Source organism: Myxocyprinus asiaticus, chromosome 36 (assembly GCF_019703515.2).
Source record: "Myxocyprinus asiaticus isolate MX2 ecotype Aquarium Trade chromosome 36, UBuf_Myxa_2, whole genome shotgun sequence".
Lineage (NCBI taxonomy): Eukaryota > Metazoa > Chordata > Actinopteri > Cypriniformes > Catostomidae > Myxocyprinus > Myxocyprinus asiaticus.
Genome location: NC_059379.1, coordinates 38112515 through 38138527, shown reverse-complemented (window position 1 = coordinate 38138527; position 26013 = coordinate 38112515). Strand labels below are relative to the sequence as shown.

The 26013-nt window shown below is 43.6% G+C and overlaps 2 protein-coding genes across 2 annotated transcripts in view; one reads left to right on the top strand and one right to left on the bottom strand.

Moving 5' to 3' along the window:
- Positions 1 to 26013, bottom strand: part of LOC127427157 (U6 snRNA-associated Sm-like protein LSm5) — a 298822-nt gene that overhangs the window by 144057 nt on the left and 128752 nt on the right. The gene's annotated exons all lie outside the window — the stretch shown is intronic.
- The window catches only part of arg1 (arginase 1), a 75564-nt gene that overhangs the window by 19798 nt on the left and 29753 nt on the right, over positions 1 to 26013 (top strand). Inside the window, exon 4 of the mRNA XM_051674552.1 lies at positions 12373 to 12532. Coding sequence (XP_051530512.1) covers positions 12373 to 12532 — 160 coding nt within the window. The remainder of the gene's footprint in view (positions 1 to 12372; positions 12533 to 26013) is intronic.

The window sequence follows — 26013 nt, the reverse complement described above, 5'->3', positions numbered from 1 at the left end:
TTGTCTTCTGTTGTTAGTTTGCCCCATACTACAATTCCCATGTTGCACTGCCCTCATCATAGCCATCTGTTCCCCATCTTCCTCACCTGTTCCCTCATCAATCATCTGTTTGTGTATATACCCTGTACCCTCTAGTTTAACTCACTTATTTTCAGTTCTTATGTTTCCTTGTATATTCCTATGATCATTGTTTGTATTCTCCTTTTATCATCTTCTCCATTAAAAAGCCTGCGTGTAGATCCGTCGTCTCATCTCTGCTAAGCATTACAGAAGAACTGACCTCACAAATGGATCTAGTGGCTGTTCGAATTCTCCTCACCCAAGGGGACCAGCCATTGGAAGATCATGTCCGTGAGTTCCTGGAGCTGGCAAATGTTGTACATTATGATGACCGCGCTCTGATATCCTTCTTCAGAGCCGGTCTGAATGGAGCATTGAAGGCACAGCTACCTCTGGCGGACCCTCACTGGACATTATGCGAGTTTGTGGAATTGGCTCTTAATCCAAGTGGCTCACCTTTTACTGTAGGGAAAGTGGAAGAGGACGTTAATTCACCCCCCACAGAGAATGCCCCACGGCCTTCCACAGCTCCTTCCTCCTGGCCTTCCATGGCTCCTTCCTTCTGACCTTCCATGGCTCCTTGTTCCAAGCCTCCCACAGCCAACGAGCCAATGCCCACACCTGCCACGACCAACGAGCCAATGCCCACGCCTGCCACGACCAACGAGCCAGCATTGCAAGCCTTGTCCATCCCAGAGCCAGCTCTCACTGAGCTATTAGACCTGGAGTTGGTTCCCACCCTTGTGCCCACCCCGAGTACCCTTCCTCCTCGGCTGGTTCCGTCCAGCATCATGGACTCCCTGGTTCCATCCAGCACCCTAGCCCTTCCTCCTCTGCCGTTTCCTTCCAGCATCATGGACTCCCTGGTTCTGTCCAGCACAATGGCCCTTCCTCCTCCGCTGGTTCCACCCAGGACATTAGCTGCTCTTCCTGATCAGCCGGTTCTCCCCAAGTCACCGGCTTGACCGTCGCCCCCATGACATCAAAGACGAAAGGAACTTTCGACCCTCTAACTCCGCCTAGGCCCTCAGAGCACTGGACTCCACCTTGGCCCTCCGATCCCTCGACATCACCTCAGCTCTACAACCCCTCGGCTCCACCATGGTCCTCCAGCCTATTGCCTTCACCGGGTTCCTCGTCCCTCCGCCATGGCTCTCCGATCCTCCGGCTATGCCTTGGCTCTCCGATCCTTCGGCTCCGCCTTAGTCCTCAGTCCCACCGGCTCTGCTCAGTCTTCCGATACCCCAGCTCCACCTTGGTCCTCCGAGCCTCCGGCGCTGCCTTGGTCCTCTGAGCCTCCGGCTCCACCCTGGACCTTTGAGCCGTCAGCTACACTCCAGTCTCCAAGTTCTCTAGTTCCGCCCCGAGCCTCTCATGGCTCTGCCTGCCTTCGCCGAGCCTCCCTCAGCTCCACCACCTAAGTCTCCACCTCACCTCCTAAGACTCCTGACCCTGTCCCTGCTCTGTGGCCGCCTTCCAGGCCTCCTGACCCAATCCCTGCCGTGCAGACTCCTCCCCGACCACCTGATTGTCCGCCAATTCCTCCTTGGCCTCATAATTGACCCCTGGATCCTTCCACATCATCTGCTTCATCCTGCCCTCCTCATCCATCTTTGGGTGCCAGGAGTCACCCTTTGGGGGGGGGGGGTTCTGTCACAGTTTGTCACCTTTCTGTTCTTGAGGAGTCTTATTTTGACATGGTTAATATTTTCTGTTGTTAGTTTGTCCCATACTACATGGGACAATTGTTGCACTGCCCTCATCACAGCCATATGTTCCCCATCTTCCTCACCTGTTCCCTCATCAATCATTTGTTTGTATATATACCTTCTAGTTTCACTGACTTATTGTCAGTTCTTATGTTTCCTTGTATAGTCCTATGATTGTTGTTTATATTCTCCTTTTTCATCATCTCCATTAAAAAGCCTGCATGTAGATCCACCATCTCTTATCTCTGCTAAGTGTTACAGGCACAGGGTGGATTTTTTATTCTAGCCCTTCTCGTTTTGGAAGTTATTGGCAAAAATTAAAATTAGCTCATTATAGTGCCACCTTGTGGCCAATTCTTGCACAGTCTGGTATACAGCCTAATTTTGGCGACCTGCAAGTGCACCATAAATTTCATAAGAGTCGGCCGTTTGCAACACGTTATTAGCTGCTGAAATTTGATTGGCTGCTGACGGCCATGTTTGTTGATTTGTCGAATCATTTTTGTAAAATGTTAACACGTGACTTAATGATGATGTATACAAATGTAAACTTTTTCACTCAAACGGTTGCACAGTTATAAGGAATTTTTGTTGTAGCACCCCCTATGGGCGAAATTGGAAGCATCCTCAAAATGTTTTGGTATGAATGTATACCAAGTTTCATAAAGTTTGGACTTTGAATTCAGAAGATATAAACCATCGAGTAAATTAGGGCCACGCCTAAAAAATTTAATAGCCTATATCTTTATTAGCCTAAATGATTTCATAAATCAAAAATCCCAACAATATTTTTTGTCAGGACGGTCCCTAGATGATACTTGCAAAATTTCGAGCAAATCGGACAAACTGCCTTGGAGGAGTTCGCAAAAACAGATTAAAAAAAAAAAAAAAAAAAAAAAAAAAATCAAAATGCCAGAAATTTTTTATAGACGGAAACAAAATCAGAGATATACTTTTTGTTTGTCTTGACTCAAGGAATCAGAAGGTAAAATAATTTATTCTAGCCCTTACAATTCTGAAGTTATTAGCAAAAATGCAAATTAGCTCATTATAGCAAAACCTTGAGGCCGATTCTCACCAAATTTGGTATACAGCCCAAGTTTGGCAACCTAAAAGTGCACAGTAAATTTCACAACAATCAGCCACTTGAAATGCAAGTTATTAACTGTATGATTTTGATGAAAATCAAATTTCAGCAATGCACACAGAAGTTATAATGAACTTCCCATTTCACATTTTTGCCCTTAATTTATTGCCTCGCCATGGCAACACTATATCAAACAAAATATCAAAAATATGTGCACAATTCAGCATCTTCAATGTCTTGGCATAATATTGCCTAAGTTTGGTGCCAGTCACATGAATCTCCTAAGAGGAGTATTCAAAATTCAGGGCCTGCGATTAATAAAAAAAAAAAATGCACATTCAATCCAAAATAGCTGACTTCCTGTGGAGTGGAGCTAATGACTGTAATTTGAAAGTTGTCCAGCTTGATAAGCGCAATATATGTAGCAAGTTTGGTGACCGTAGAAAAAAACTGACCCCACCACATTTGACAAAAGGTGGCGCTACAGAGCTCCCCAGCCACGCCTATGTGTTAACTTTTGCAAAGTCCTAATGGCCAACAACTCTGTGTGTGCAAAATATCATGAAAATTCTCAAAGTACCTCAAAAACATGCGAATATACATAAAAATAATAATATTTAATGCACTGCCATGGTAACAGTATTTAAGAATCCCTTCAGAACTTTAAATCTGCACTGTCTTGACATTATTCTAAATTTTTTTTTTGATGCAATTCAGGTAAACATAAGAGGGATATTTCAAAGTCTGTTAAAAGCACCACACTTCCTTCCACCAGTTGGTGGCGATATGACTGTGACCACAATAGCCACATCAATGTGATCAGCCCACAAGGACAAACATTTGTCTCAATTTTGATGTAAATTACACCATGCCCGCAGAAGATGAGACATTTCCTTTTTCCAATTTTTTGACATGACTATCGTGTCGCCATGGCAACACCGTTCGATATATAAAAAAATCTGTTCGCAATTTAACATCAATGTCTTGGCATGATATCACCTGCATTTGGTACCTGTAACATGAAATCCCTATTAGGAGTATTTCAAATTCCAGAGCAGGCATTTTTCAAACAATCCAAAATGGCCGACTTGCTGTTGGGCAAAGCTTATGACTGTCAGTGTGAAAGTTGTCTGGCTTGATGAGATCTATATGTATACAAAGTTTGGTGACAGTAGCTCAAAAGGGATGTGCTACAGAGCCCCCCGCATATGCCCATCTTCTAGGTGGCACTACAGAACTCCTCCCTGCACCCACACACAACTTTCTCGACCTCTTTGAGAAAACCGTGGAGGATTGGAAGTGGCCTCCCAATCAGTGGGCGGCCCGCCTGTTGCCCCTGCTCTCTGGGGAGACACAGCTGGTGGCACAACAACTCCCCGCCACCAGACTCCTGGATTACAATCACCTGAAGGCGGCCATCCAGCAATGGGTTGGTCAGACACCGGAGCAGAGTCGGCAGCTCTTCCGCTCGTTGAGTTTCGGGAAGGACGGCCGCCCGCCCGTTCGCTTTTGCGTAGCAGCTCCGTGACACCTGCCGGAAATGGCTGCTGGTAGGGGGAACCCGCGGTGTCTTGGAAGTGGTTGATCTGGTGGTACTGGAGCAGTTCGTCTCCCAACTCCCCCTAGGCATGTCTGAGTGGGTCCAGTGCCACCGCCCGGTGTAATTGGGAGCCGTCTAGCTGGCAGAGAACTACATGGCAGTGTTCCCAGGAGGTACAGTCTCTTCTCTCTCTCTCCACCCCCTGTGCCTCATGTTCCCTCCCCCCATTCCCCTCACTCCTGCCCAGTTCTGGCTCCTCGGAGGTGGGGAGGCCCGCCCAAACCCTGTCCCCGGTCCAGAGGACCCTTCTCTTTGTCTGTCCCTCCTACCCCCGTCTCTCTCCGCTATCCCCTCCAGGTTGGAGAGACCGCCCCCACGAGTCTGGAAGGAAGACCTGGGCCGGTCTGCTGGAGCTGTGGGGAAACCGAAAATAGCCAGGAGCGGTGTCCAGTAATGGAGCTGGGGACACTGGTCTTTTCCCCAGTGGATTTCCCTCTAGACCAGTCACGTGACGAGTCCCTCCAGCACGCCTTCGACCACGTGAAAGTAATTGATTGTAAACAGCTCCAGCCCAGTGTTGCGCTCACAACCCCGTACTTTTCTATTATTAAAGAGCGGTTGTATCGAGTGACGTAAGACACTCAAACCAATGAAAATTAACTCAGCTGTTAGTACCAAAGAGCCGTCGGGAAACACTCTTTCAGGTGGCTCACTATAATCCAATGGCTGGCCACTAGGTCACGAAAAGACTTTGAACCGTATAATAGCCCGTTTCTTTTGGCCAGGCATTCATGGGGACGTTTGCAAGTGGTGTGCGGCGTGCCGTGAATGTCAGTTGGTAAATCCACCGGCCACCCCAAAAGCGCCATTATGCCCATTGCCGTTGATCGAGATCCACTTCGAGAGAATTGCATGGATCTCGTCTGGCCATTAGAACGGACTGAACGCGGACGTCGCTTTGTATTAGTTCTGGTGGACTATGCAACGCGATATCCTGAAGCATTGCCCCTGCACAACAGCCGAACAGATAGGAGAGGGGCATGTCAAACCTACCACCTTAACCTCCTCAAACCATGGAGGGAGGCGGTACCTGTAGTCTTGGCGACAGTAGTTCCGGAGAGTGCGGAGCTCGAGCCAGAGGTATTTCTCCACATTAAGTTCATTCACCCCGGTCCCTTGCGGAGACCGCCTCTCGCTGTCGCAGCTTACAGATATTGCCAGGTTGCAAGCGGAGTTCACAGACGTGTTTTCACCCCTACCCAGTCGCACAAACCTCAGAGCACCATACTGAGACCACCCCGGCGGTGGTGGTTCGTAGCCGCCCCTATCGTCTTCCTGAACACAAGAAAAATGTAGTTCAGGAAGAATTAGAGGCAATGCTTGAAATGGCTGTAATACAAGAGTCGCACAGCGATTGGGCCAGCCTGGTAGTTTAGGTACCGAAGAGCAACGGCTCTATCCTCTTCTGTGTTGACTATCGGAAAGTGAACGCGGTGTCCAAATTTGACACTTATCTAATGCTGCGAATTGACGATTTACTCGTCGGCTGGGCGCGGCTCAAATTTACTTGATGCTGGACTTAACGAAGGATTATTGGCAGATCCCTTTAACGCCAATGTCCTGAGAAAAGACTGCTTTTTCCACACTGTTTGGATTACACCAATTTGTGACTCTTCCGTTCGGTTTGTTCAGAGCCCCAGCCACGTTTCAGCGCCTTATGGACAAGGTCCTCAGACCGCACATGTCATATGCCACCGCATATCTAGATGACATCATCATTTACAGTAATGTCTGACAGTGACATATGCAACATCTGAGGGCGGTCCTGAGAGCGCCGAGACAGGCGGGATTCACGGCCAACCCGATGAAGTACGCAATGGGGTGGATGGAAGTTAGGTATCTGGGGTTCCACTTGGGTCATGGGGAGGTGCGTCCACAGGTTGACAAAACCGCAGCAATCGCAGCCTGCCTGGCGCCCAAGACCAAAAAGGGTTTAAGGCAGTTTTTGGGGCTGGCTGGCTACTACCGAAGGTTTGTGCCTAGTTATTCTGATGTCACCAGCCCGCTGACTGACCTTACTGAAAAGGGGGCTCCCGATCCGGTCCAGTGGACAGAGTCGTGCCAACAGACCTTCCTTAAGGTCAAGTCCGCACTGTGTGGGGTCCACTTCTACATGCACCTGATTTCTCTCTCCCCTTTGTTTTACAGACTGATGCATCTGACAGGGGGCTGGGCGAGGTGCTCTCGCAGGAGGTGGGAGGGGAGGAACGGCCAGTGATATTTATTAGTCGCAAGCTCTCCTTCAGGGAGACAAAATATAGTACCATCAAGGAAGAGTGTCTTGCAATTTAAGTGGACTGTTCTGACCCTCCACTACTACCTGCTGGGGCGAGCCTTCACCCTCTGTTCCGATCACGCTCCTCTGCAGTGGCTCCACCGAATGAAGGATACTAACGCGCGGATCACCCGTTGGTACCTGGCTCACCAGCCCTTTAAATTCAAGGTGGTCCACAGACCGGGGGCTGTGGTTGTGGCTAACTTTCCAGAAATGGGTGGGAGTAGGTAGGCCGGGTGTTGCCCCGACCTGAGTCAGCGGTGGGGGCATGTAGCATGGGGTGTGTGGTCATGTGTCTGCGGGAGAGAGAGAGTGGTAAGGCTCGTCACCTGGTTCATAATTATCTCTAACACGTCTCTCATTATAGTTATAGCAGAGGGAGACTTGAAAAGGCACGCCAGAGCATCAGAGAGGGAGAGAGAGTGACCAGAAAGCATGACGGCCCTGAACCGAGAGAGTGGTTGATTAGCTAGTGCTTTCATTTATTTAGAATGTTTTTTCTTTGTTACCGACGGTTACCATTGATTGTGTGTAAGAGAGAGAATAAAAAGACTGACCTTGAACCTGCTTCGTTGTCTCCTGGCTCCTCCATTGCCTGAATTTAGAGATCTGTTACACAGTGATTGGGCCCTAATAAGAAATAGGGTTGTATTGTAAATCAATACAATAGGGTTCCAGCACCTTCTGTGCTTAGACCCCTAATAATAATAATAAAATCAGTACAAATACAATAAGGTTCCATCACATTCGGTGCTTGGACCCCTAATAAAGTGTAGCCTAATAATTTAGCCCTAATAAATTTAATATGAATATGTAGGGGAAAGCAGGGCACAAACTTAAACTATATGCAATTCAATGCAAACATGAACACAATGCAGCTGTGTGTGTGTGTGTGTCTCTCTCTCTCTCTCGAACTGGTGCCTCCGGCTCGTCTTTATCCCCTTCCCAGCTGATTAGCCCGAGTCAGGGCCGGCCATGTGTCCTCACAACTCGGCCCTGCCCTCCTCCTCGTCACATTTCTCCATAGCCCGACTCACTTCTTGGAGGGGGGGGGGGTGTTGCCCTTCTGGCCGTGCCTGCTGGCAGGTCTTCCCCACCTTTCTGGAGCCCTGGGAGAGACGAGGGGAAGGAAAGGGGAGAGGGAAAGAGCGAGGCAGAGTGACAGAGAGAGAGGGAAAGGGGAGAGGGAAAGAGCAAGGTGGAGCGACAGAGCGAGAGAGAAGACACGCTGTCGCCTGGTCCTCAACCGCTCCTCCAGCCTCTGGTGGACAACAGCTCGCTCCTCCCCCGGCAGATGGCAGCGAGTCCTCTGGCCCCTGGTGGACGGAACCACTCCTCCCCTTCATCAGCGGATGGCAACAGTTCCTCTGGCTCTCGGTGGCCGGCACCGACCCCGCCGTCCCCGCAGATGGCCACGGCTGCTCCCCTGGCAGATGGCAGCGGAGAGGACTCCACGAAAGTGCATCCCTCTTCCCTCCTGGGTTTCGGCACCACTGTAACAGTTAAAGGACGGGCAAGGAGGCGGCGGGAACCGGCTGAACAGTAAACAAAGTTTAATGGTAAAACTCAACTTAAAACAACATAAAACAAACATGAACACAGACACACACAATGTGGCCGTGTGCGTGTCTCTCTCGAACTGGCACCTCCAGCTCGTCTTTATCCACCTCCCGTTTGATTAGCGCGATTCAAGGCCGGCCTTGTGTCATCACGGCCCACCCCGCCCTCCTCGTCATCACAGGGGTGGTTAAAGGCGACCGGGGTAAATGTGGGTTATGGTTTTCCTCTTTTTGTTGTGCTAGGATGGAGGTGGATAGTGTTAAATTTTTTTCCTTCATTGTTATATACAAACAGCAAATTTTACATGGTAACTATAAATACTTAACTGGAATGTAAATAGGCTAAACGGTCAAATCAAGCGAGCTGCATGTTTCGTTTTTTACGTAGGCACCATGTTGACAGCGTTTATCTTAAGAGTCTCACTTGAAGGCTGCCGATGTGCACCAGTTTTATTATGTGGCTGCATCAGCCTTAGTTGAGTCTAAATCCAAAGGATCACTCAGTTTTGAAACATAACCTATCTTACAATTCTGGGAATGTTTGGGAGTGAGGATGGCAGTGTATCTTATATAAAAACATATCGATTGACAAATTTGATTTAATTTCTGTTAATGCTTCTCTATTTTAACTCAATTTATTTTGCTAAATTAACTGCTATGTTGCGTACCATACAAGATTACTCCCTGGTGATTGGCAGTGATATAAATACTGTCCCTTGCTGGATCGTTCCAGCTCTGTCACAGACCTCTCAGTCTCGTGCATTTATTGCCATCCATGGCTTCATATCGGATCTCAGCCTCACAGATCTGTAACGGGCTATTAACCTGTCGGATAAACAGTTCACCTTCTACTCGGCTAGACACCAAAGCTATTCCAGAAATGATTATTTACTAGCCTCAGCCTTGGCTTTTTCTAAAATTCAAAATGCAGATATTCAGTCTTGTTCGTTCTCAGACCATGGTGTTACACTTGCCCGTGTTACATTTTTAGGAACGCCACCTAGACCTCAACGATGGCGCTTCAACACAATGTTGTTGAAAAATTAAGATTTCTGTGCTTTCTTTAGAAGGAATCTGAAACAGTTCATGGAGGTAAATTTTGGCTCAGTGGATGATCCTCGAACACTGTGGGATGCTATTAAAGATAATATCAGGAATTCCTCTGTTGCATTTGCATCACACCTTAATAAAAGCAGGTTAAATCAGATTAAATACCTAGAAAACTAACTCAGAGGAAGTGCAACAGAAATCATTTATGGAGATTAGAAAAAGAATAATAAATGTAACTAAAACAGAGCTTAACTCCTTGCTGGTGCTAGACCTAGCCACCTTTAAACAATTATAGTTGAAATCAGAAGTTTACATACACTTAGTTTGAAGTAATTAAAACTCATTTTTTAATGACTCCACAGATTTAATATTAGCAAACTCTAGTTTTGGCAAGTCATTTAGGACATATACTTTGTGCGTGACATGAGTCATTTTTCCAACAATTGTTTACAGACAGATTGTTTCACTTTTAATTGACTATATCACTATTCCAGTGGGTCAGAAGTTTATGCAGCTTGGAAAATTCCAGAAAATGATGTCAAGCCTTTAGACAATTAGCTTCTGATAGGAGATGTACTGAATTGGAGGTGTACCTGAGGATGTATTTTAAGGCCTACCTTCAAACTCTTTGCATGACATCATGGAAAAATCAAAAGAAATCAGCCAAGACCTCAGAAAAAAAAAATTGTGGACCTCCACAAGACTGGTTCATCCTTGGGAGCAATTTCCAAATGCCTGAAGGTACCAAGTTCATCTGTACAAACAATAGTACACAAGTATAAACACCATGGGGCCACGCAGCCATCATACCACTCAGGAAGCAGATTCTGTCTCCTAGAGATGAACAAAGTTTGGTGCAAATATTGCAAATCAATCCCAGAACAACAGCAAAGGACCTTGTGAAGATGCTGGAGGAAACAGGTAGACAAGTATTTATATCCACAGTAAAACGAGTCCTATATTGATGTCTGAAAGGCTACTCACCAAGGAAGAAGCCACTGCTCCAAAACCGCCATAAAAAGTCAGACTACAGTTTGAAAGTGCACATGGGGACAAAGATCTTACTTTTTGGAGAACATTCCTCTGGTCTGATGAAACAAAGTGAACTGTTTGGCCATAATGACCATTGTTATGTTTGGAGGAAAAAGGGTGCAAAATACCAATTGCAGTGTTGCCAGATCTCACAAGAGAAACAAATAACATGGTCTGGAAAAACAAGCCCAAAATAAGCCACTTGCCTCACCAAAATAAGCAAAAGCAAGCAACAATTTTTTTCCTGTGTGGTGAAGACAGAAGACTTAAGTGAAGTCTTAGAAACAACTGATAAATTTAATTTTTAATTTTTTCCTTGTACCTGGATTAGCTGTGCATGTATATGTAGTAATTATAAATAGTTGTTAAAAAAGGTTTTCACAAAATGTGACATCCACAACAGGCAATTAGGCAAAGAAATGTGATGCAGCAGTTTCCTTCAGGGTCAAAGCACGTTTAATTTTTTCAGGCAACATGAAGTGGTGTAGTTCCAAAAATTTACTGCGATAAACCAGTTGGCCTTTAGTTTCATGAAAAAAAATTATTGGAACAAAATTGACGGTTATAACTGGTAACCAGCATTTAAAAATAACATTTTCAATTGTTCCAGAGTGCTAATAACTTAGTTCTTAACTTAAAATTTTGTTCATTTTCGTTCCTTGAACCATTTTTAGTCCCTGTTTGGGAGTGCCCTGGTGTCAGGATCATTTCCATTATGCGGTCCTGTTTAAAGTAATGTTTACCCCACTTCTTAATGGTTTACTTTATTGATATGTAGATTATTGAAGTGGTTGTTGTATATGGAGACCTTTTTGGGGTTTGGGTTGTGAGTGGGTGGTCGGTGCCATGGTAAATACATCTGAACGTGTATTTTCTTTAAAATTAATAAAAATTGGATCACAAAAACATTTTGGGATGTTATTTATTTAATTTCACTTTGTAAAATTATGTAGCGATGTTGAATACTTTATTTTTAATCAACTCAAGTTAAAGTACTCTCATTTATACTCAAAAGTAGAAAAATTTACTCAAGTACTGTAACGAGAGCAGTTGTAATTCGTGACTTTCCACCTCTGTTGTACATAAATATTATTTTAAAAATGTGCAACCCAAAAGTAATTCTTAATAGAAAGTCAGTAACTGTAATCTGATTACACATTTAAAATGTAATGAGTTACACCATTTATGACCTTTTTAAAAAGTAACTAGATTATAGTAACTAATTACTTTGTAACCAGATTACACCCACACTGTTAAAAAAATTACTTTAAAAACACTTAAAGCTGAAGTATGTCATTTCTGCACCACTAGTGCCACCAAACGGAATTGCAAAAAGAAACTTTTTCAAAACAGCTTTCTGAATATGCCCCCCATTTGCCATTGGTCAAACAAAGAGATAGTCCCGCCCCCAACTCCATCATTGGTTGAGTAACTTTGTTGGAACGGGTCTAAGCGGGTCACTCAAAACAAAGAGTGCAATTTTCATTGTGCCAGAGTAACAAAGAGCTTAGAGTTTTCGAAAAAATTAACCTATGAATGGCTTACTTATAGTCAGTCTCTGCATATTAACCTGGGATAGGAGAATGTATTTGAATACAGAAATGGTTACATCAGCTTTAACAATGGGAACATTCATGTAAAGTTGTGACCACATTCTCTCTTCCTTAAAACAAAGAGATGTTTTAAAGAATGCTGAAGCTGCTCTTCTCAATACAGCAACAGGATATAGTGACCAGGGACCGTCAAGCTCAAAAAAATGACTTAAAATGACAAGTGTTCTGAAGCCATACAATAGTATTGTGTGAGGAACAGACTGATATTTAAACTGTTGCTCAATGGAAAATCTTAAATCCAGTGCTCGATTTCTGGGTGAACTATTCCTTTAAGTTTATTTTATTTCAAATTTAGAGCTGGGAAATCACTATTAAAACTTTATGCATATTGTCAGAGAAATATAAATGGCCAGTCAAGATGTTTTCTGTGTTTTCTGGTTCTTACAGTTTAGCCATTGGTTCAATCTCAGGTCATGCTGCTTCAAGAAATGAGTTGAGTGTTTTATGGGTGGACGCACATGCAGACATCAACACACCTTTAACCACGCCCACTGGAAACATTCATGGCCAACCGCTGTCTTACCTCATCTATGACCTGCAGTCTAAGGTGACTGATGATCTTCAATCATTTCAGAATCTCTTGGTAAAGTTTGTTTAACATTACTATTGTAACGTTGTTGGCTGCTGACAATGATGGCTATGACGTAGACGATGATGAAGATGAGAACCCAAGTGCAGTTTATTTACAAAAGTGAACCCAAAACCCTAACTATAAACGTGATTTAACAAAAACATGGACTTGACTTGACAACAAAACAACATTCACATCCAATACTTGACAACAACACAATGGAAAACATGAGGCTTAAATACAAGACATGGGAGAACAAGAACCAATGAACAGACAGAACTCTAACAAGATAATTAAACAATAAACCAATGAAAACATGACACATGAACATGGAGGGAAAACAGGAATCACATGACAAGGGAAACAGGAACTAAACTTTTCAAAATAAAAGACATGAATCAACAAAATACACATGACAACTGTCAGATTCATTACTAGTGCCAAACTCCTATACAGATGTTCATCTGTAACATTCAAACTTCTTGTTCTTTTAGCCATGACGATGTAAAACCCTAAAATGACTGTAAAAATTATGGATTAAACAACTTTACAGCTCAAATAATACATGAGTTTAGAATTAATGTAAGTGATTTTATAAAGTTATAAGCTTCACATTTCTGCATTTAAAACCTCCAAAAATTGGCCACATAATTTTTTTTAATAATTATAATTTTCTTTATTTATCACACATTATACATTTGCACATATACAGTGAAATTCTTCTTTTTCACATATCCCAGCTAGGCTGGGGTCAGAGTGCAGGGTCAGCCATGATACAGTGCCCCTGGAGCAGATAGGGTCAAGGGCCTTGCTCAAGGGCCCAACAGTGGCATCTTGGCGGTGCTGGGGCTTGAATCCCTGACCTTCTGATCAGTAACCCAGAGCCTTAACTGCTGAGCTACCACTGCCCCACATTCACTTCCTGTCAGGGCTTGTGGATAGACGAGGCGAGAGATGTGGATCTATATGCAGGGTATTTAATGAAAACTCACAATGACCAAGGGAAACATTGAAAACAAAAAACACAGGAGTAAGAAACAAACCATAACAGCCGTACATGGATAAGAACTGACCAGGAACAAGAGAAACATGAGGGATAATTATACACAAGGACTGATAGGCTAAACGAGAAACAACTGAATACAAAGAGGAAGGGAAACAGGAAACCGGACATTACGAAGATGGCAACAATACCATTCCCCCCAGAGGAATAGCCCAAAGAAATAACAATAACAAATATAGCTGCAATGCAATGACGGGCCCAAGCACTACAGTGCCATCACCACCTAGTGACTCTAGGAAAATAAAGCATGGTGGGCGCATGCATTTGACAGGGGAAATATAAGAGGACTATTTCAAAGTCACACAAAGTGTCACACTTCCTGTTTTCAGTTCAGAATCAGAATCAGAATCAGCTTTATTCCCAAGTCTCCCACTTCAGGTCCTGTGAGATGGTAGTGCCCAGGAACCTGAATGACTCAACTGCTGCCACAGTGCTGTTTAGAATGGTGAGGGGGTCAGTGTTGGGGTGTTCCTCCTTAAGTCCACAATCATCTCCACCGTTTTGAGCGTGTTCAGCTCAATGTTGTTTTGACTACACCAGCTGTTCAACCTCCCCATCATCTCGGATGAGGCCGATGACAGTGGTGTCATCTGCAAACTTCAGGAGCTTGACAGAGGGGTCCTTGGCGATGCAGTCATTGGTGTAGAGGGAGAAGAGTAGTGGGGAGAGCACACATCCCTGGGGGGCACCAGTGCTGATTGTACAGGTGCTGGAAGTGAGTTTCCCCTGTCTCACAAGCTGCTGCCTGTCCGTCAGAAAGCTGCTAATCCACTGACAGATAGACATGGGAACAGAGAGTTGGTGTAATTTATTCTGGAGTATAGCTGGGATGATGGTGTTGAAAGCCGAACTGAAGTCAACAAAAAGGATCCTTGCATATGTCCCTGGTCTGTCCAGATGTTGCAGGATATGATGCAATCCCATGTTGACTGCATCATCCACAGACCTGTTTGCTCGATAAGCAAATTGAAGGGGATCTAGAAAGGGTCCAGTGATGTTCTTCAGGTGGGCCAACACCAGTCTCTTAAATTATTTCATAACCACAGATGTCAGGGCGACAGGTCTGTAGTCATTAAGTCCTGTGATTTTTGGTTTCTTTGGGACAGGAATAATGATTGAGCGTTTGAAGCAGCATGGGACTTCACACTGCTCCAGTGATCTATTGAAGATCTGTGTGAAGATGGGGGCCAGCTGGTTAGCACAGGATCGAAGACACGCTGGTGAGACGCCATCTGGGCCTGAAGCTTTCCTGGTCTTTTGTTTTCCGAAAGACCCGGCTCACATCATCTTCACAGATCTTTAGTGCAGGTTGAGTAGCAGGAGAGGAGAGGAGGGGGGTTGCAGGGGGTGTTGGTGTTTGTGTGAAGTGAAGGTCAGAGTGGGTGTGGGGTGTGATATTGGGCCTTTCAAATCAGCAGTAGAACACATTCAGGTCGACAGCCAGTTGTTGGTCCACCACAGGGTTGGGGGTAGGAGTCCTGTAATTTGCGAGTTGTTTCATACCACTCCACACTGATGCAGGGTCATTCATTGGTCCATCTCTTTACAGTCCTTACTACTGGCTTGGCTGATTTTAATTTCTGCCTGTAGGTTGGAAGAAGATGAACCAGACAGTGATCAGAGAGTCCCAAAGCTGCTCTTGGGACAGAGTGATATGCATCCTTTATTGTTGTGTAGCAATGATCCAGTATGTTCCTGTCTCTTGTGGGGCATGTAATGTGCTGTTTGTATTTGGGCAGTTATTAAAGAGTGCTTCCAAATTAGGACAGCACATCCTCTTTAACGTTGTTACATCTGTACACCAACTTTCATTGATGTAAAAGCATATTCCACCGCCTCTCGTTTTCCCCGTTAACTCTGCGATGCGATCCACTCTGAACAGCTGAAAGCCCAGCAGATGTAACGCACTGTCCGGAATGGCTTCACTCAGCCAGGTTTCTGTGAAGCACAATGCAGCAGAGTTTGAAAAGTCCTTGTTTGTGCGGGTAAGGAGAGATAGTTCGTCAGTTTTGTTAGGAAGAGCGCGGAGATTTGCTAGATGAATACTCGGGAAAGCTGCGCCGACAGAGCCTGACCAGCACTCCTGCTCGTCTCCCTCGCCTGCGTCTCATAGCGCGTTTAAAATACACAGCCGCGCCTCCGACTAAATTGTCCAGCAAAACGTCTGAATATTCAAAAAACGGGAAAAGTTGGTCGCGCTACAACCGTGACCCACAATAGCCACATCAGTGTGATTAGCTGACATGACCAAACATACTGCTCAAGTCTGATATAAATATGTCAGTGCACACAAAAGATAAGAGACATATTTTCCATTTTTCGCCATAAATGTATTGCCTCGCCATGGTTACACCGTTCGATATATCAAAAATCCATTTGCAATTTAGCATCTTCAATGTCTTGGCATAAGGTTGCCAAAATTTAGTGACAGTCACATGAGTCCCCTAGGAGGAGTATTCAAAAGTTCAGGGCCTGCAATTTTCAAAAAATCAATGTTGTGCAATGGTGTGTGAAATTCTTGGGTGCAGTTCCAAGCAACATAGCAGTCGTGACAGTGATGAGACATATACCAATTTACAATAAACATCAGATTAACACAACACAATTTAAAGTCTAATATACACAAAATTACACACAACACAATATACAAATAATAACACACACTGTACAGTATACAATACACACAATATAGATACACATTATTCAATAAAAAAGTATATATAGTATATATAGAATGTACAGTAGGTTGTATTGTACTGTACTGACATTCAGGCTGTCGGTTGATAGTAAGTTGTTAAGAGAGAATATAATATAATAATAATATAATTTATGACAGTCCGGTGTGAGATATAAGAGTAAGAGTAATAAAGTGCAGTGCTGATATACTTTGATCGTGGGAGATCAAGAGTTCAAAGTCTGATTGCTTGGGGGAAGAAGCTATCATGAAGTCGGCTGGTGCGGGTCCTGATGCTGCGATACCGCCTGCCTGATGGTAGCAGTGAGAACAGCCCATGGCTCAGGTGGCTGGAGTCTCTGATGATCCTCCGAGCTTTTTTCACACACTGCCTGGTATATATGTCCTGGAGGGAGGGAAGCTCACCTCCGATGATGTGTCTGGCAGTTCGCACCACCCTTTGCAGTGCTTTGCGGTTGTGGGTGGTGCTATTGCCGTACCAGGTGGAGTTGCAGCCAGTCAGGATGCTCTCTACAGTGCAGGTGTAGAACCGTGTGAGGATGTGGCGGTTCATTCAAAACTTCCTCAGCTGTCTCAGGAAAAAGAGGCACTAATGAGCCATCTTCACAATGACTTCAGTGTGGATGGACCATGTGAGTTCCTCAGTGATGTGGACACCCAGGAACTTGAAGCTGCTGACTCTCTCCACTGGTGCTCCATTGATGGTGATGGGACTGTGTTCTCTGTCTTTTCTTCTGAAGTCCACCACAAGCTCCTTTGTCTTACTGACATTGAGGGAGAGGTTGTGCTCCTGACACCAGTGTGTCAGAGTGTGCACCTCCTCTCTGTAGGCTGTTTCATCATTGTCAGTGATCAGACCTACCACCATCGTGTCATCAGCAAACTTAATGATGGCATTGGAGCTATGTGATGCCACACAGTCATGTGTGTACAAGGAATACAAGAGTGGGCTGAGAACACAGACCTGTGGGGCTCCAGTGTTGAGGGTCAGTGATGAGGAGATTTTGCTGCCTATTCTAACCACCTGCCGTCTGCTTGACAGGAAGTCCAGGATCCAGCTGCACAGCGAGCTGTTTAAGCCCAGAGCCCGGAGTTTCTCATCAAGCTTGGAGGGCACTATGGTGTTGAATGCTGAGCTGTAGTCTACAAACAGCATTCTCACATAAGTGTTCTTTTTTTCCAGGTGGGAGAGAGCAGTGTGTATTGTAGATGCAATGGCATCATCAGTGGAGCGGTTGTTGTGGTAAGCAAACTGCAATGGATGTAGTGAGAGAGGCAGCACAGAGCAGATGTAATCTCTGATTAGTCTCTCAAAGCATTTGCTGATGATGGGGGTCAGAGCAACAGGACGCCAGTCATTTATGCAAGTGATTTTGGATTGCTTTGGAACAGGCACAATGGTGGATGTTTTGAAGCATGTGGGGACTATAGACAAAGAGAGGGAAAGGTTGAAAATGTCTGTAAAAACACCAGCCAGTTGGTTCGCGCACGCTCTGATGACGCGGCCCGGAATGCCATCTGGACCTGCGGCTTTGCGGATATTTACCTGTTGGAAGGATCAGGTTACATCCGCTACAGAGGCGGAGAGTGAACTAACCTCTGTAGCTTCGGCCGCGAGAGCTCTCTCCGTGAGGGTGGTGTTATTTCCCTCAAAACGAGCATAAAATGTATTTAGCTCATCCGGGAGAGATGAAGCGGTGTTCATGGCGGAGTTTTTATTCCCTTTAAAGTTCCCTGACACATGCTTCTAGAGTTGGTGGTGTTAAACTGTCCTTCAATCTTGTTCCTGTACTGACGTTTTGCTGTTTTCGGAGGGCATAACTGGCTTGTTTATGCTACTCCGCATTCCCAAAATTAAAAGCGGAGGTCCGCACATTAAGTGCCGCGCGAACATCGCTATTAATCCATGGCTTCTGGTTCGGATAGATCCGTATTGTTCTGGTCGGAATGACATCCTCTACGCACTTTCTGATGAAACACATTATGCTATCAGCGTAAAGCTCGATGTTGTCATCAGAGGCGGACCGGAACATCTCCCAGTCCGTGTGATCAAAACAGTCTTGTAGCGTAGAGTCTGATTGGTCCGACCAGCACTGGATCGTTCTGAGGGTGGGTGCTTCCTGTTTCAGCTTCTGCCTGTAAGCAGGCAGAAGCAGAATGGAAGAGTGGTCTGATTTGCCAAATGGTGGGCGGGGGAGGGATTTGTAGCCATCCCGGAAGGGAGAGTAGCAATGGTCCATCTTGAGTCCAATTTGCACATTTGCACAAAATGCACATTCAATCCAAAATGGCTGACTTCATGTTGGGCGGAGCTAATGACTGTAATTTTGAAAGATGTCTGGCTTGATGATAACAATATATGTAGCAAATTTGGTGACCATAGAAGAAAATGACCCTACCACTTTTGTCAAAAGGTGGCACTACGCGCCCATGTGTTAACTTTTTCCCAGGCCTAATGGCCAACAATTCTGATGTGTGTGCAAAATATCATGAAAATTCAAGCACCTCAAAAACATTTGAATATACATAAAAAGGAATAATGACATTTAATGTGTTGCCATGGCAACACTATTTAAGATATCAAGAATCCCTTCAGAATTTAAATCTACACTGTCTTGACATTATTCTAAAAAAAATTTGAAGCAATTCAGGTAAACATAAGAGGGATATTTCAAAGTCCTCACTGCAGCCTGTAGCACGATGACGTATTGGATTAAATCCACTTCGTAGTGGATGTTTGTAACCTCTGTGAAGGTGGCACCCCATATAATTAAATTATTACCAAATCTATACCATTCATTTGTGTTGTGTTTGTGCCACAAAAATTCAAGTTTGTGCTGGTTCTGTGTTTGAGATATTAGACATTATTTTTTTGGCTGTGTGATGTCACTTTCCACCCCATGTGGTCCAAATCGCTCCAAACCGGTGTCATTTGTTTGTGCCTGATTTGGGCTGGTTTGTGCTGTTAAAAGAAACACTGTAACCATTTATCTTCCTTAGATATAGCAAGAAACCTTTCCCATGTCATCCAAATCGCACCAAACTGGATTATTTCAAAGTCTGTTAAAAGTGACACACTACCTTCCGCCAGTTGGTGGCACTATGACCGTGACCCACAATAGCCACATCAATGTGATCAGCCCACAAGGCCAAACAATTGTCTCAATTTTGATGTAAATCACACGATGCACGCAGAAGATATGACACAATACCTTATCCCATTTTTTGACGTTATTTTATCGTGTCGCCATGGCAACACCGTTCGATATATCAAAAATTCATTCGCAATTTAGCATCGTCAATGTCTTGGCATGATGTCGCCCACATTTGGTACATATAACATGAAATCCCTCTGAGTATTTCAAATTCCAGAGCATGCTTTTTTCAAACAATCCAAAATGGAGCTTATGACTGTCAGCGCAAAAGTTGTCCAGCTTGATGAGATCTATATAAGTACAAAGTTTGGTGACGCTAGCTCAAAAGGGATGTGCCACAGAGGCCCCCGAACATGCCTATATTCTAGGTGGCACTACAGAGCACCCCCTGCAAACCCGCGATGCCGGCCCAAGCACCATGGTTCCATTTCTGCCTGTTGGCTTTCAGAAAACAATGCATGATGGACACCACAACAACTCAATATTCATGTAAACTTTGACCCTAATCATACAATGCGTAATAGATAAATGCCACTATTCCAGTTTGACTACAACACCATGAATTTAATCAGTTGCCATGACAACACTATTAAAGATATCAAGGTCACTTCACAATTTGCCATCAGCAGTGTCTTGACATTATTATAAACAATTTTGAAGTGATTTGGGTAAATGTAAAAGGACTATTTCAAAGTCTGTTTTAAGTGCCACACTTTCTGCTGCCAGTTGGTGGCACTATGACCTCAATAGCCACATCCTTGTGATCATCTCCCATTATCAAACATGCAGCTGAATAGACCTTTTTCACAGACTGTGATGGCGCGTTTCTGCATTATTTATCAGCGTAAATCTCACAATTTTTTTATATTATAAATTTTTTTAAATATTGAGTGTACATTTATAACATTATGCTTTGTGTTATTTTACCCTGGAATTAGTTTTAAAAAACGAATTACCACAGCTGTGAGGGGTTTTCTATTGCAGCTGCTGAGAGAGTGACAGTAAATTTGGCATTATCTCCCACTTTACTGTCTTAATCCACTGCTCTCTATTTTTTTCCTCTTATGGAAAGTCATTCAAACGTAATAGTGGATTTTTTCTTTTCACCTTGGAGCAAATGGTAAGTGAAAATAATATTTCCTGTGATCTCCCATTCACTCCCATTCACCACTGTTGAAATTTACCCTGCAAATGTTTACTTCGTGTTCCAAAACCCTGAGTGTGAAAAAGGTCTATTTTGACCTAAATCACACAATGCACGCAGAAGATATGCTAATATTCACCTTGCATTGTTTTCCGAAAGCCACCGGGTGGAAATGGACCCATGCATTTGGTATTTAACATTATTCTAAACAATTTTGAAGCAATTTGGGTAAATCAAGAATATTATTTTAAAGTCTCTATGGCCGTGTCTCAAAAAAGTCACATCCATGTGTTTAGCCCCCAAGACTAAACATACATCTCAATTTTGATGAAAACCACACATTGCACACAGAAGATATGACACTCTTCCTGTTTCCCATTTTCACCATTAATTTAATGCCTCGCCATGACAACACCGTTCGATATATCAAAAATCTGTTCACAATTTAGCATCTTCAATGTCTTGGTATAATGTTGTCTAAATGTGGTGACAGTCTCATGACTCCCCTAGAAGGAGTATTTTAAAGTTCAGAGACTGCAATATGAAAATAATCCAAAATGGCCAAATTCCTGTTGGGCGGACCTAATGACTTTAATAATGAAAGTTCTCCGGCTTGATGAGAACTTTATACGTACCAATTTTGGTGACTGTAGGTGAAAATGGGGGTGCTACAGAGTCCATCTTACATGCCCATTTTAAACCTGTTAACTGTCACTGGCCAACAGGTGGGCCATTTGAGTGTGGCGTTTTATATCAAAAATTTCATCAGTGTTCACATACTTGGTATCAAATTAAATTTAAAAACTCAACTTTCATCTTATGCAGTCTATTTTGCAATTAGAACATTACAATGAAAACATATTTTGAATTGTTAAGAGTGCATTTTTAAAACATGTAACATGTGAGCAACAGTAGGCTACTTAAGTTTCACATTCTCTGCTTATGATCCAATCCAGAGATTGAAGAAAAAATAGCATGCTTTTCATTAAGCTCGTTTGATGAAAAAACAGCATGCAATTCATTAGGCTCGTTTGAGATGAGCAAGTTCTGCACAGAACCGATTACCAGTGATCACCGACAGGTGCGTCCCGGTTATAAATCTGTCCGACTTGCTGTGATATCATGACCACGTATGTCAAAAATACTCCCGCGAGAGCGAGGCGGCCGCAGTTGTAGCAGGCGCAGTTGCTTTTTCCGAGTTGAGCGAACTGCAAGCACGATGGGAATTTACTTGCTGACGACGCAGCTTAATGCTCATTGGCGTAAATAACCATGATGTTTTGTTCTCTTTTAAAATGTTGGATTTTTTTTTATCTCTAATTTCATGTTTTTATGTGTATAAATTATATGTGAACATTCCCAACATTCTGTGCGATCTCTGTATGGGATATGTGATTGGTATCATATTCCTGAAATATCTAAAATACAACAAATTATGGGGGGGTTTATGGGGGGAATTAAATAACAGGTACATTGAGTGCTTTGTTCATCATATTTATTTTCATTTAAAAGCAACAGAATTTAAACTGCATCCACTTTATTAACAACAAAGCACTTGAACGTAAAACAAACGATATCTGCCTTTGATCTTGTAGCGGCTGATCAACTAAGAGCTATCCGACTTGAATATAGAAACAACGTCACATATGAACTTTTAAAATACTTAGGCCCGGTTGCATAAAGCAGATTAAGTGTAATTTTCCCTTAAGAATGCCCTAAAGTTTGCAGAAAATAACCATTAAGGGGTTTACAAGTAAAATGTCATAATCCCTTTCGGTTTTCTTTAAGTATTTATTTTTTACTTAAGAACGCCCTTAAAACATGTTAAGTGTTGCATAAAGCCCCTTAAGTGCCATTTTTCTGAGTAAACCTTAATGTTGGGGAGTTAAAGGGTTTCAAAAAACAAGATGGCTAAGTTTATATAACCAGTTGAAGAGTACAGTAGGTCAAGATGATTTATTTCGTGATAGAAAAACTATTGCAGGATATATTTGACCATCACATAATATGAGGAATTGCCAACAAGCTGGAGGGCAATCTAATAGGAACACACACACAGAAATGTGCCTAGTATTTTCTGTTCTCTGCATCTTTATAAACTGTATAAATGGATGCATCAAATCATGATGCAAGTTAATTTGCAATATATCGTGAATATGTATATAGGCTATATATCTTACAGTCTTACTGACCACCACTAATATTCTTAATTTAGGATGGCAATCAACTTTCTGCACAGTTAAACAAGAAACAACTTGCACCACCATCCACCCCTTACCTGACACAGTCATTAAAATTCAAAGGTGTCTTTCTTAAGAGGGCTCTTAACGGCTGTAAAAGCAGAATCCTTCATTAATTGGTCCGCATGCAAAACTCAGGACTTTTTTTTTTTTTTTTACATGGGCAAGATTTGAACTCAAAAAAGTGTTTGAATCTATTAATTTCCAGGACTGTACATCATACAAATTGATTAACTTGAAAAAATCTTGAAAAAATCACAAGGCCAAACATATGGCTCAGTTTTGATGTAAACCACATGATGTACACAGAAGATAGGAGACACTTCCTGTTTCCCATTTTTTCCGTTATTTTATCGTGTTGCCATGGCAACACCATTCGATATATCAAAAATGTCTTTGCCCACATTTGGTACCTGTAACATGAATCCCCTAGAAAGAGTATTTCAAATTGTAGAGCATGCATTTTTCAAACAATCCAAAATGGCAGACTTCCTGTTGTGGGGAGCTTATGACTGTCAGCGTGAAAGTTGTCTGGCTTGATGTGATCTATATATGTACCAATTTTGGTGACTGTAGGTGAAAACGGGGGTGCTACAGAGCCCCCCATACATGCCCATTTTCAAGGGGGTGCTACAGAGCCCCCCCTGCATGCCCCCTCCCCCCCTGCAACTTTTCCCAGCCCTAATGGCCGACGACTCTGATGTGTGTGCAAATTTCAAGAGTTTTCACGCATGTTATTTACCCCAAAAGTACCGACAACCTTGAAAAGAAGAAGAAGAAGAATCCATAGAAGAACAATTGGGCCTCCGCACTTTCAGTGCTTGGGCCCTAATAATAATCCTTAGAAGAACAATAGGGTCTCCGCACTTTCAGTGCTTGGGCCCTTATAAATCTAAACGAAAAAGAACAGGAACCGCAGGGTTTTATGGGAATCTGAGGGTCACAGGATACCATGACGGAGGGCCTGGGTGACTCAAGGGGTGGAGCCACGGGCGACTCAAGGGGCGGTGCCATGGGAGAACTTGGGGGGCAGAGCTACGGGAGAACTCGGGGGGATGAGCCATGGAAGACTCGGGGGGCTGAGCCATGGAAGACTCAGGGGGCTGAGCCATGGAAGACCCAAGGGGTGGAGACCCAAAGGATGAGGATGGCATAGACAGAAGTTTGTGGTCCATAATAGGCGTGGATTCCTGGATGCCAAAGCTGAGACCACTGAAGTTGAGACCACAGATCACCGAGGCTGGGACCACAGAGGTTGGAACCACTGAGGTTGGAACTTCTGAGGTTGAGACCACCGACTCAGATATGAGCAGACAAGGTGCAGCTGACGTATGGACACCGATGCCTTCTTCGATAGGAGGGTGCTGGGTACCGCATTGGGTTTACTCTCATACTCCACCATGATAGGGGGACCTGCGATCCTCAAAGCAAAGTCAATAAATTCCAACAAGGGTTGAGCACAGTTACCTCCAGGTAAAAAGAACTTCACAGGCTCCAATTCTGTAGAGGTCCTTCAGCTCGACTTCACCCCAAGTCAGATATGCAGATCATGCATGGTCCGCTGTGGCGACCCCTAACGGGACCAGCCGAAAGAAGAAGAATTAGTCATTTGCAATGGACAATGGACTTTTTTGAGTAACTTACCCAATACTGACTAGAAACTTTAATAACTAAATTTATACATAATTATGTTGGGCCTCATGTATTCAGATAGAAGACAAAGGCAGGCCTAACACAGTCGTAAAAACCTAACTCAAGCCCCCACATTCCAAGTCGTAAATCTTACTGATAAAAATCGCGCCAAAATCAAACAAAGGGAGTCCAAAACAGACTGCAAATCCCATGAAGCCTTGCTCACTAAAGTATCGAACTCTCAACTCCTATTGGATGAGGCACACAACAGAACGTCCCTCAAACATGACATCGTCAGGAGTTGAAATACCTCTGAAATGCTTTCGGGATTTGCTTCCAGCGACTTTGTTCACCGAATATAGACGTAGTTTATCGCTGCTCTCAGGTGCAACCTCGTGGTACAAGGAAGTAACGTCCGACTTGAAACTGTGGCCATACAATCTCCATCTCGCTGGACGAGTTGAGGTTACTCTGTGTTCAACCGAACACTAACGGATCCGAAGGAGACCGCCAAGCAATTCGCATCTTCATCCGTTTGCCTACAGAAGTGAAGAGATTAAAGATTTTTCTTCCATCTTCAATCAAGTCGACATTTCTGAGTTCTCCGCCAGCCCGCCGAGAATCAACAGCCGTACTGCCCGCCGACAGAGCGAGGAAACGGCCTCCCGTCATCACCCGAGCCTCAAGGAACCGGGTCAGAGTTAAAGGATGAAGGAAAACACATTCTACCTGTGTCCTCATGCGATTCAAGTAAGAGGTTTACGTCTGGGCAGAGATAGAATATTATAGTGTGTTATTCTTGTGTTTCAAGGTTTTTTTTGCTTGTACAGTTTACGGAACGCCATGTCCGCTCATTATTAATACTCAGGGTATTAATTATCACGAATTTGTTTTGCTGTATTGTGGTCCAACCAAATTGGATTGTTGTGCAGTTTCGCCATCACAGGTGAGACAGCAACTGAGTTCATCCGTTAAAGAGTCAAATAACGCGGGACTTTTACGAGCCGTCCACCGCGTCTCTGAGTGATAAACTGACAGCTGCTTGCTCTCTCACTATCGCGAAATCGGCTTTAGGGCTGTCATTTCTCTCTCTCTCGTACTAACCACACACACACACACACACACACACACACACACACACCTTATGTGTTATAGGATTATTTTGATTTCCATATCTAATCATATCACTGTTTAGTTTGTAGTTGTAAGTCGGAAGTTTATTGACTGCATTGTATTAATTATTAATTGATATTACTGCATAAATAAACTTTGTTTATATTACAAAGAGAAGTGTTTTGGTTTGTTTTGCATACGCCTGTGTCATGCTGACGGGATGTCAGTGCTCGGATTCAAACCTTCATTCATTGTTTTTTTCCCCAAAAATCGATATTCTTCGGATGTCGATTTTCCTAAGAAAACAATCTAATATTGAGACTGTTTTACTATCTGGTTATTAGTCCCTGATTTCAGGGTGGTGCCCCATCAATGTTAATCCTTATTAATATTCTATTGATTTTTGATAATTGAT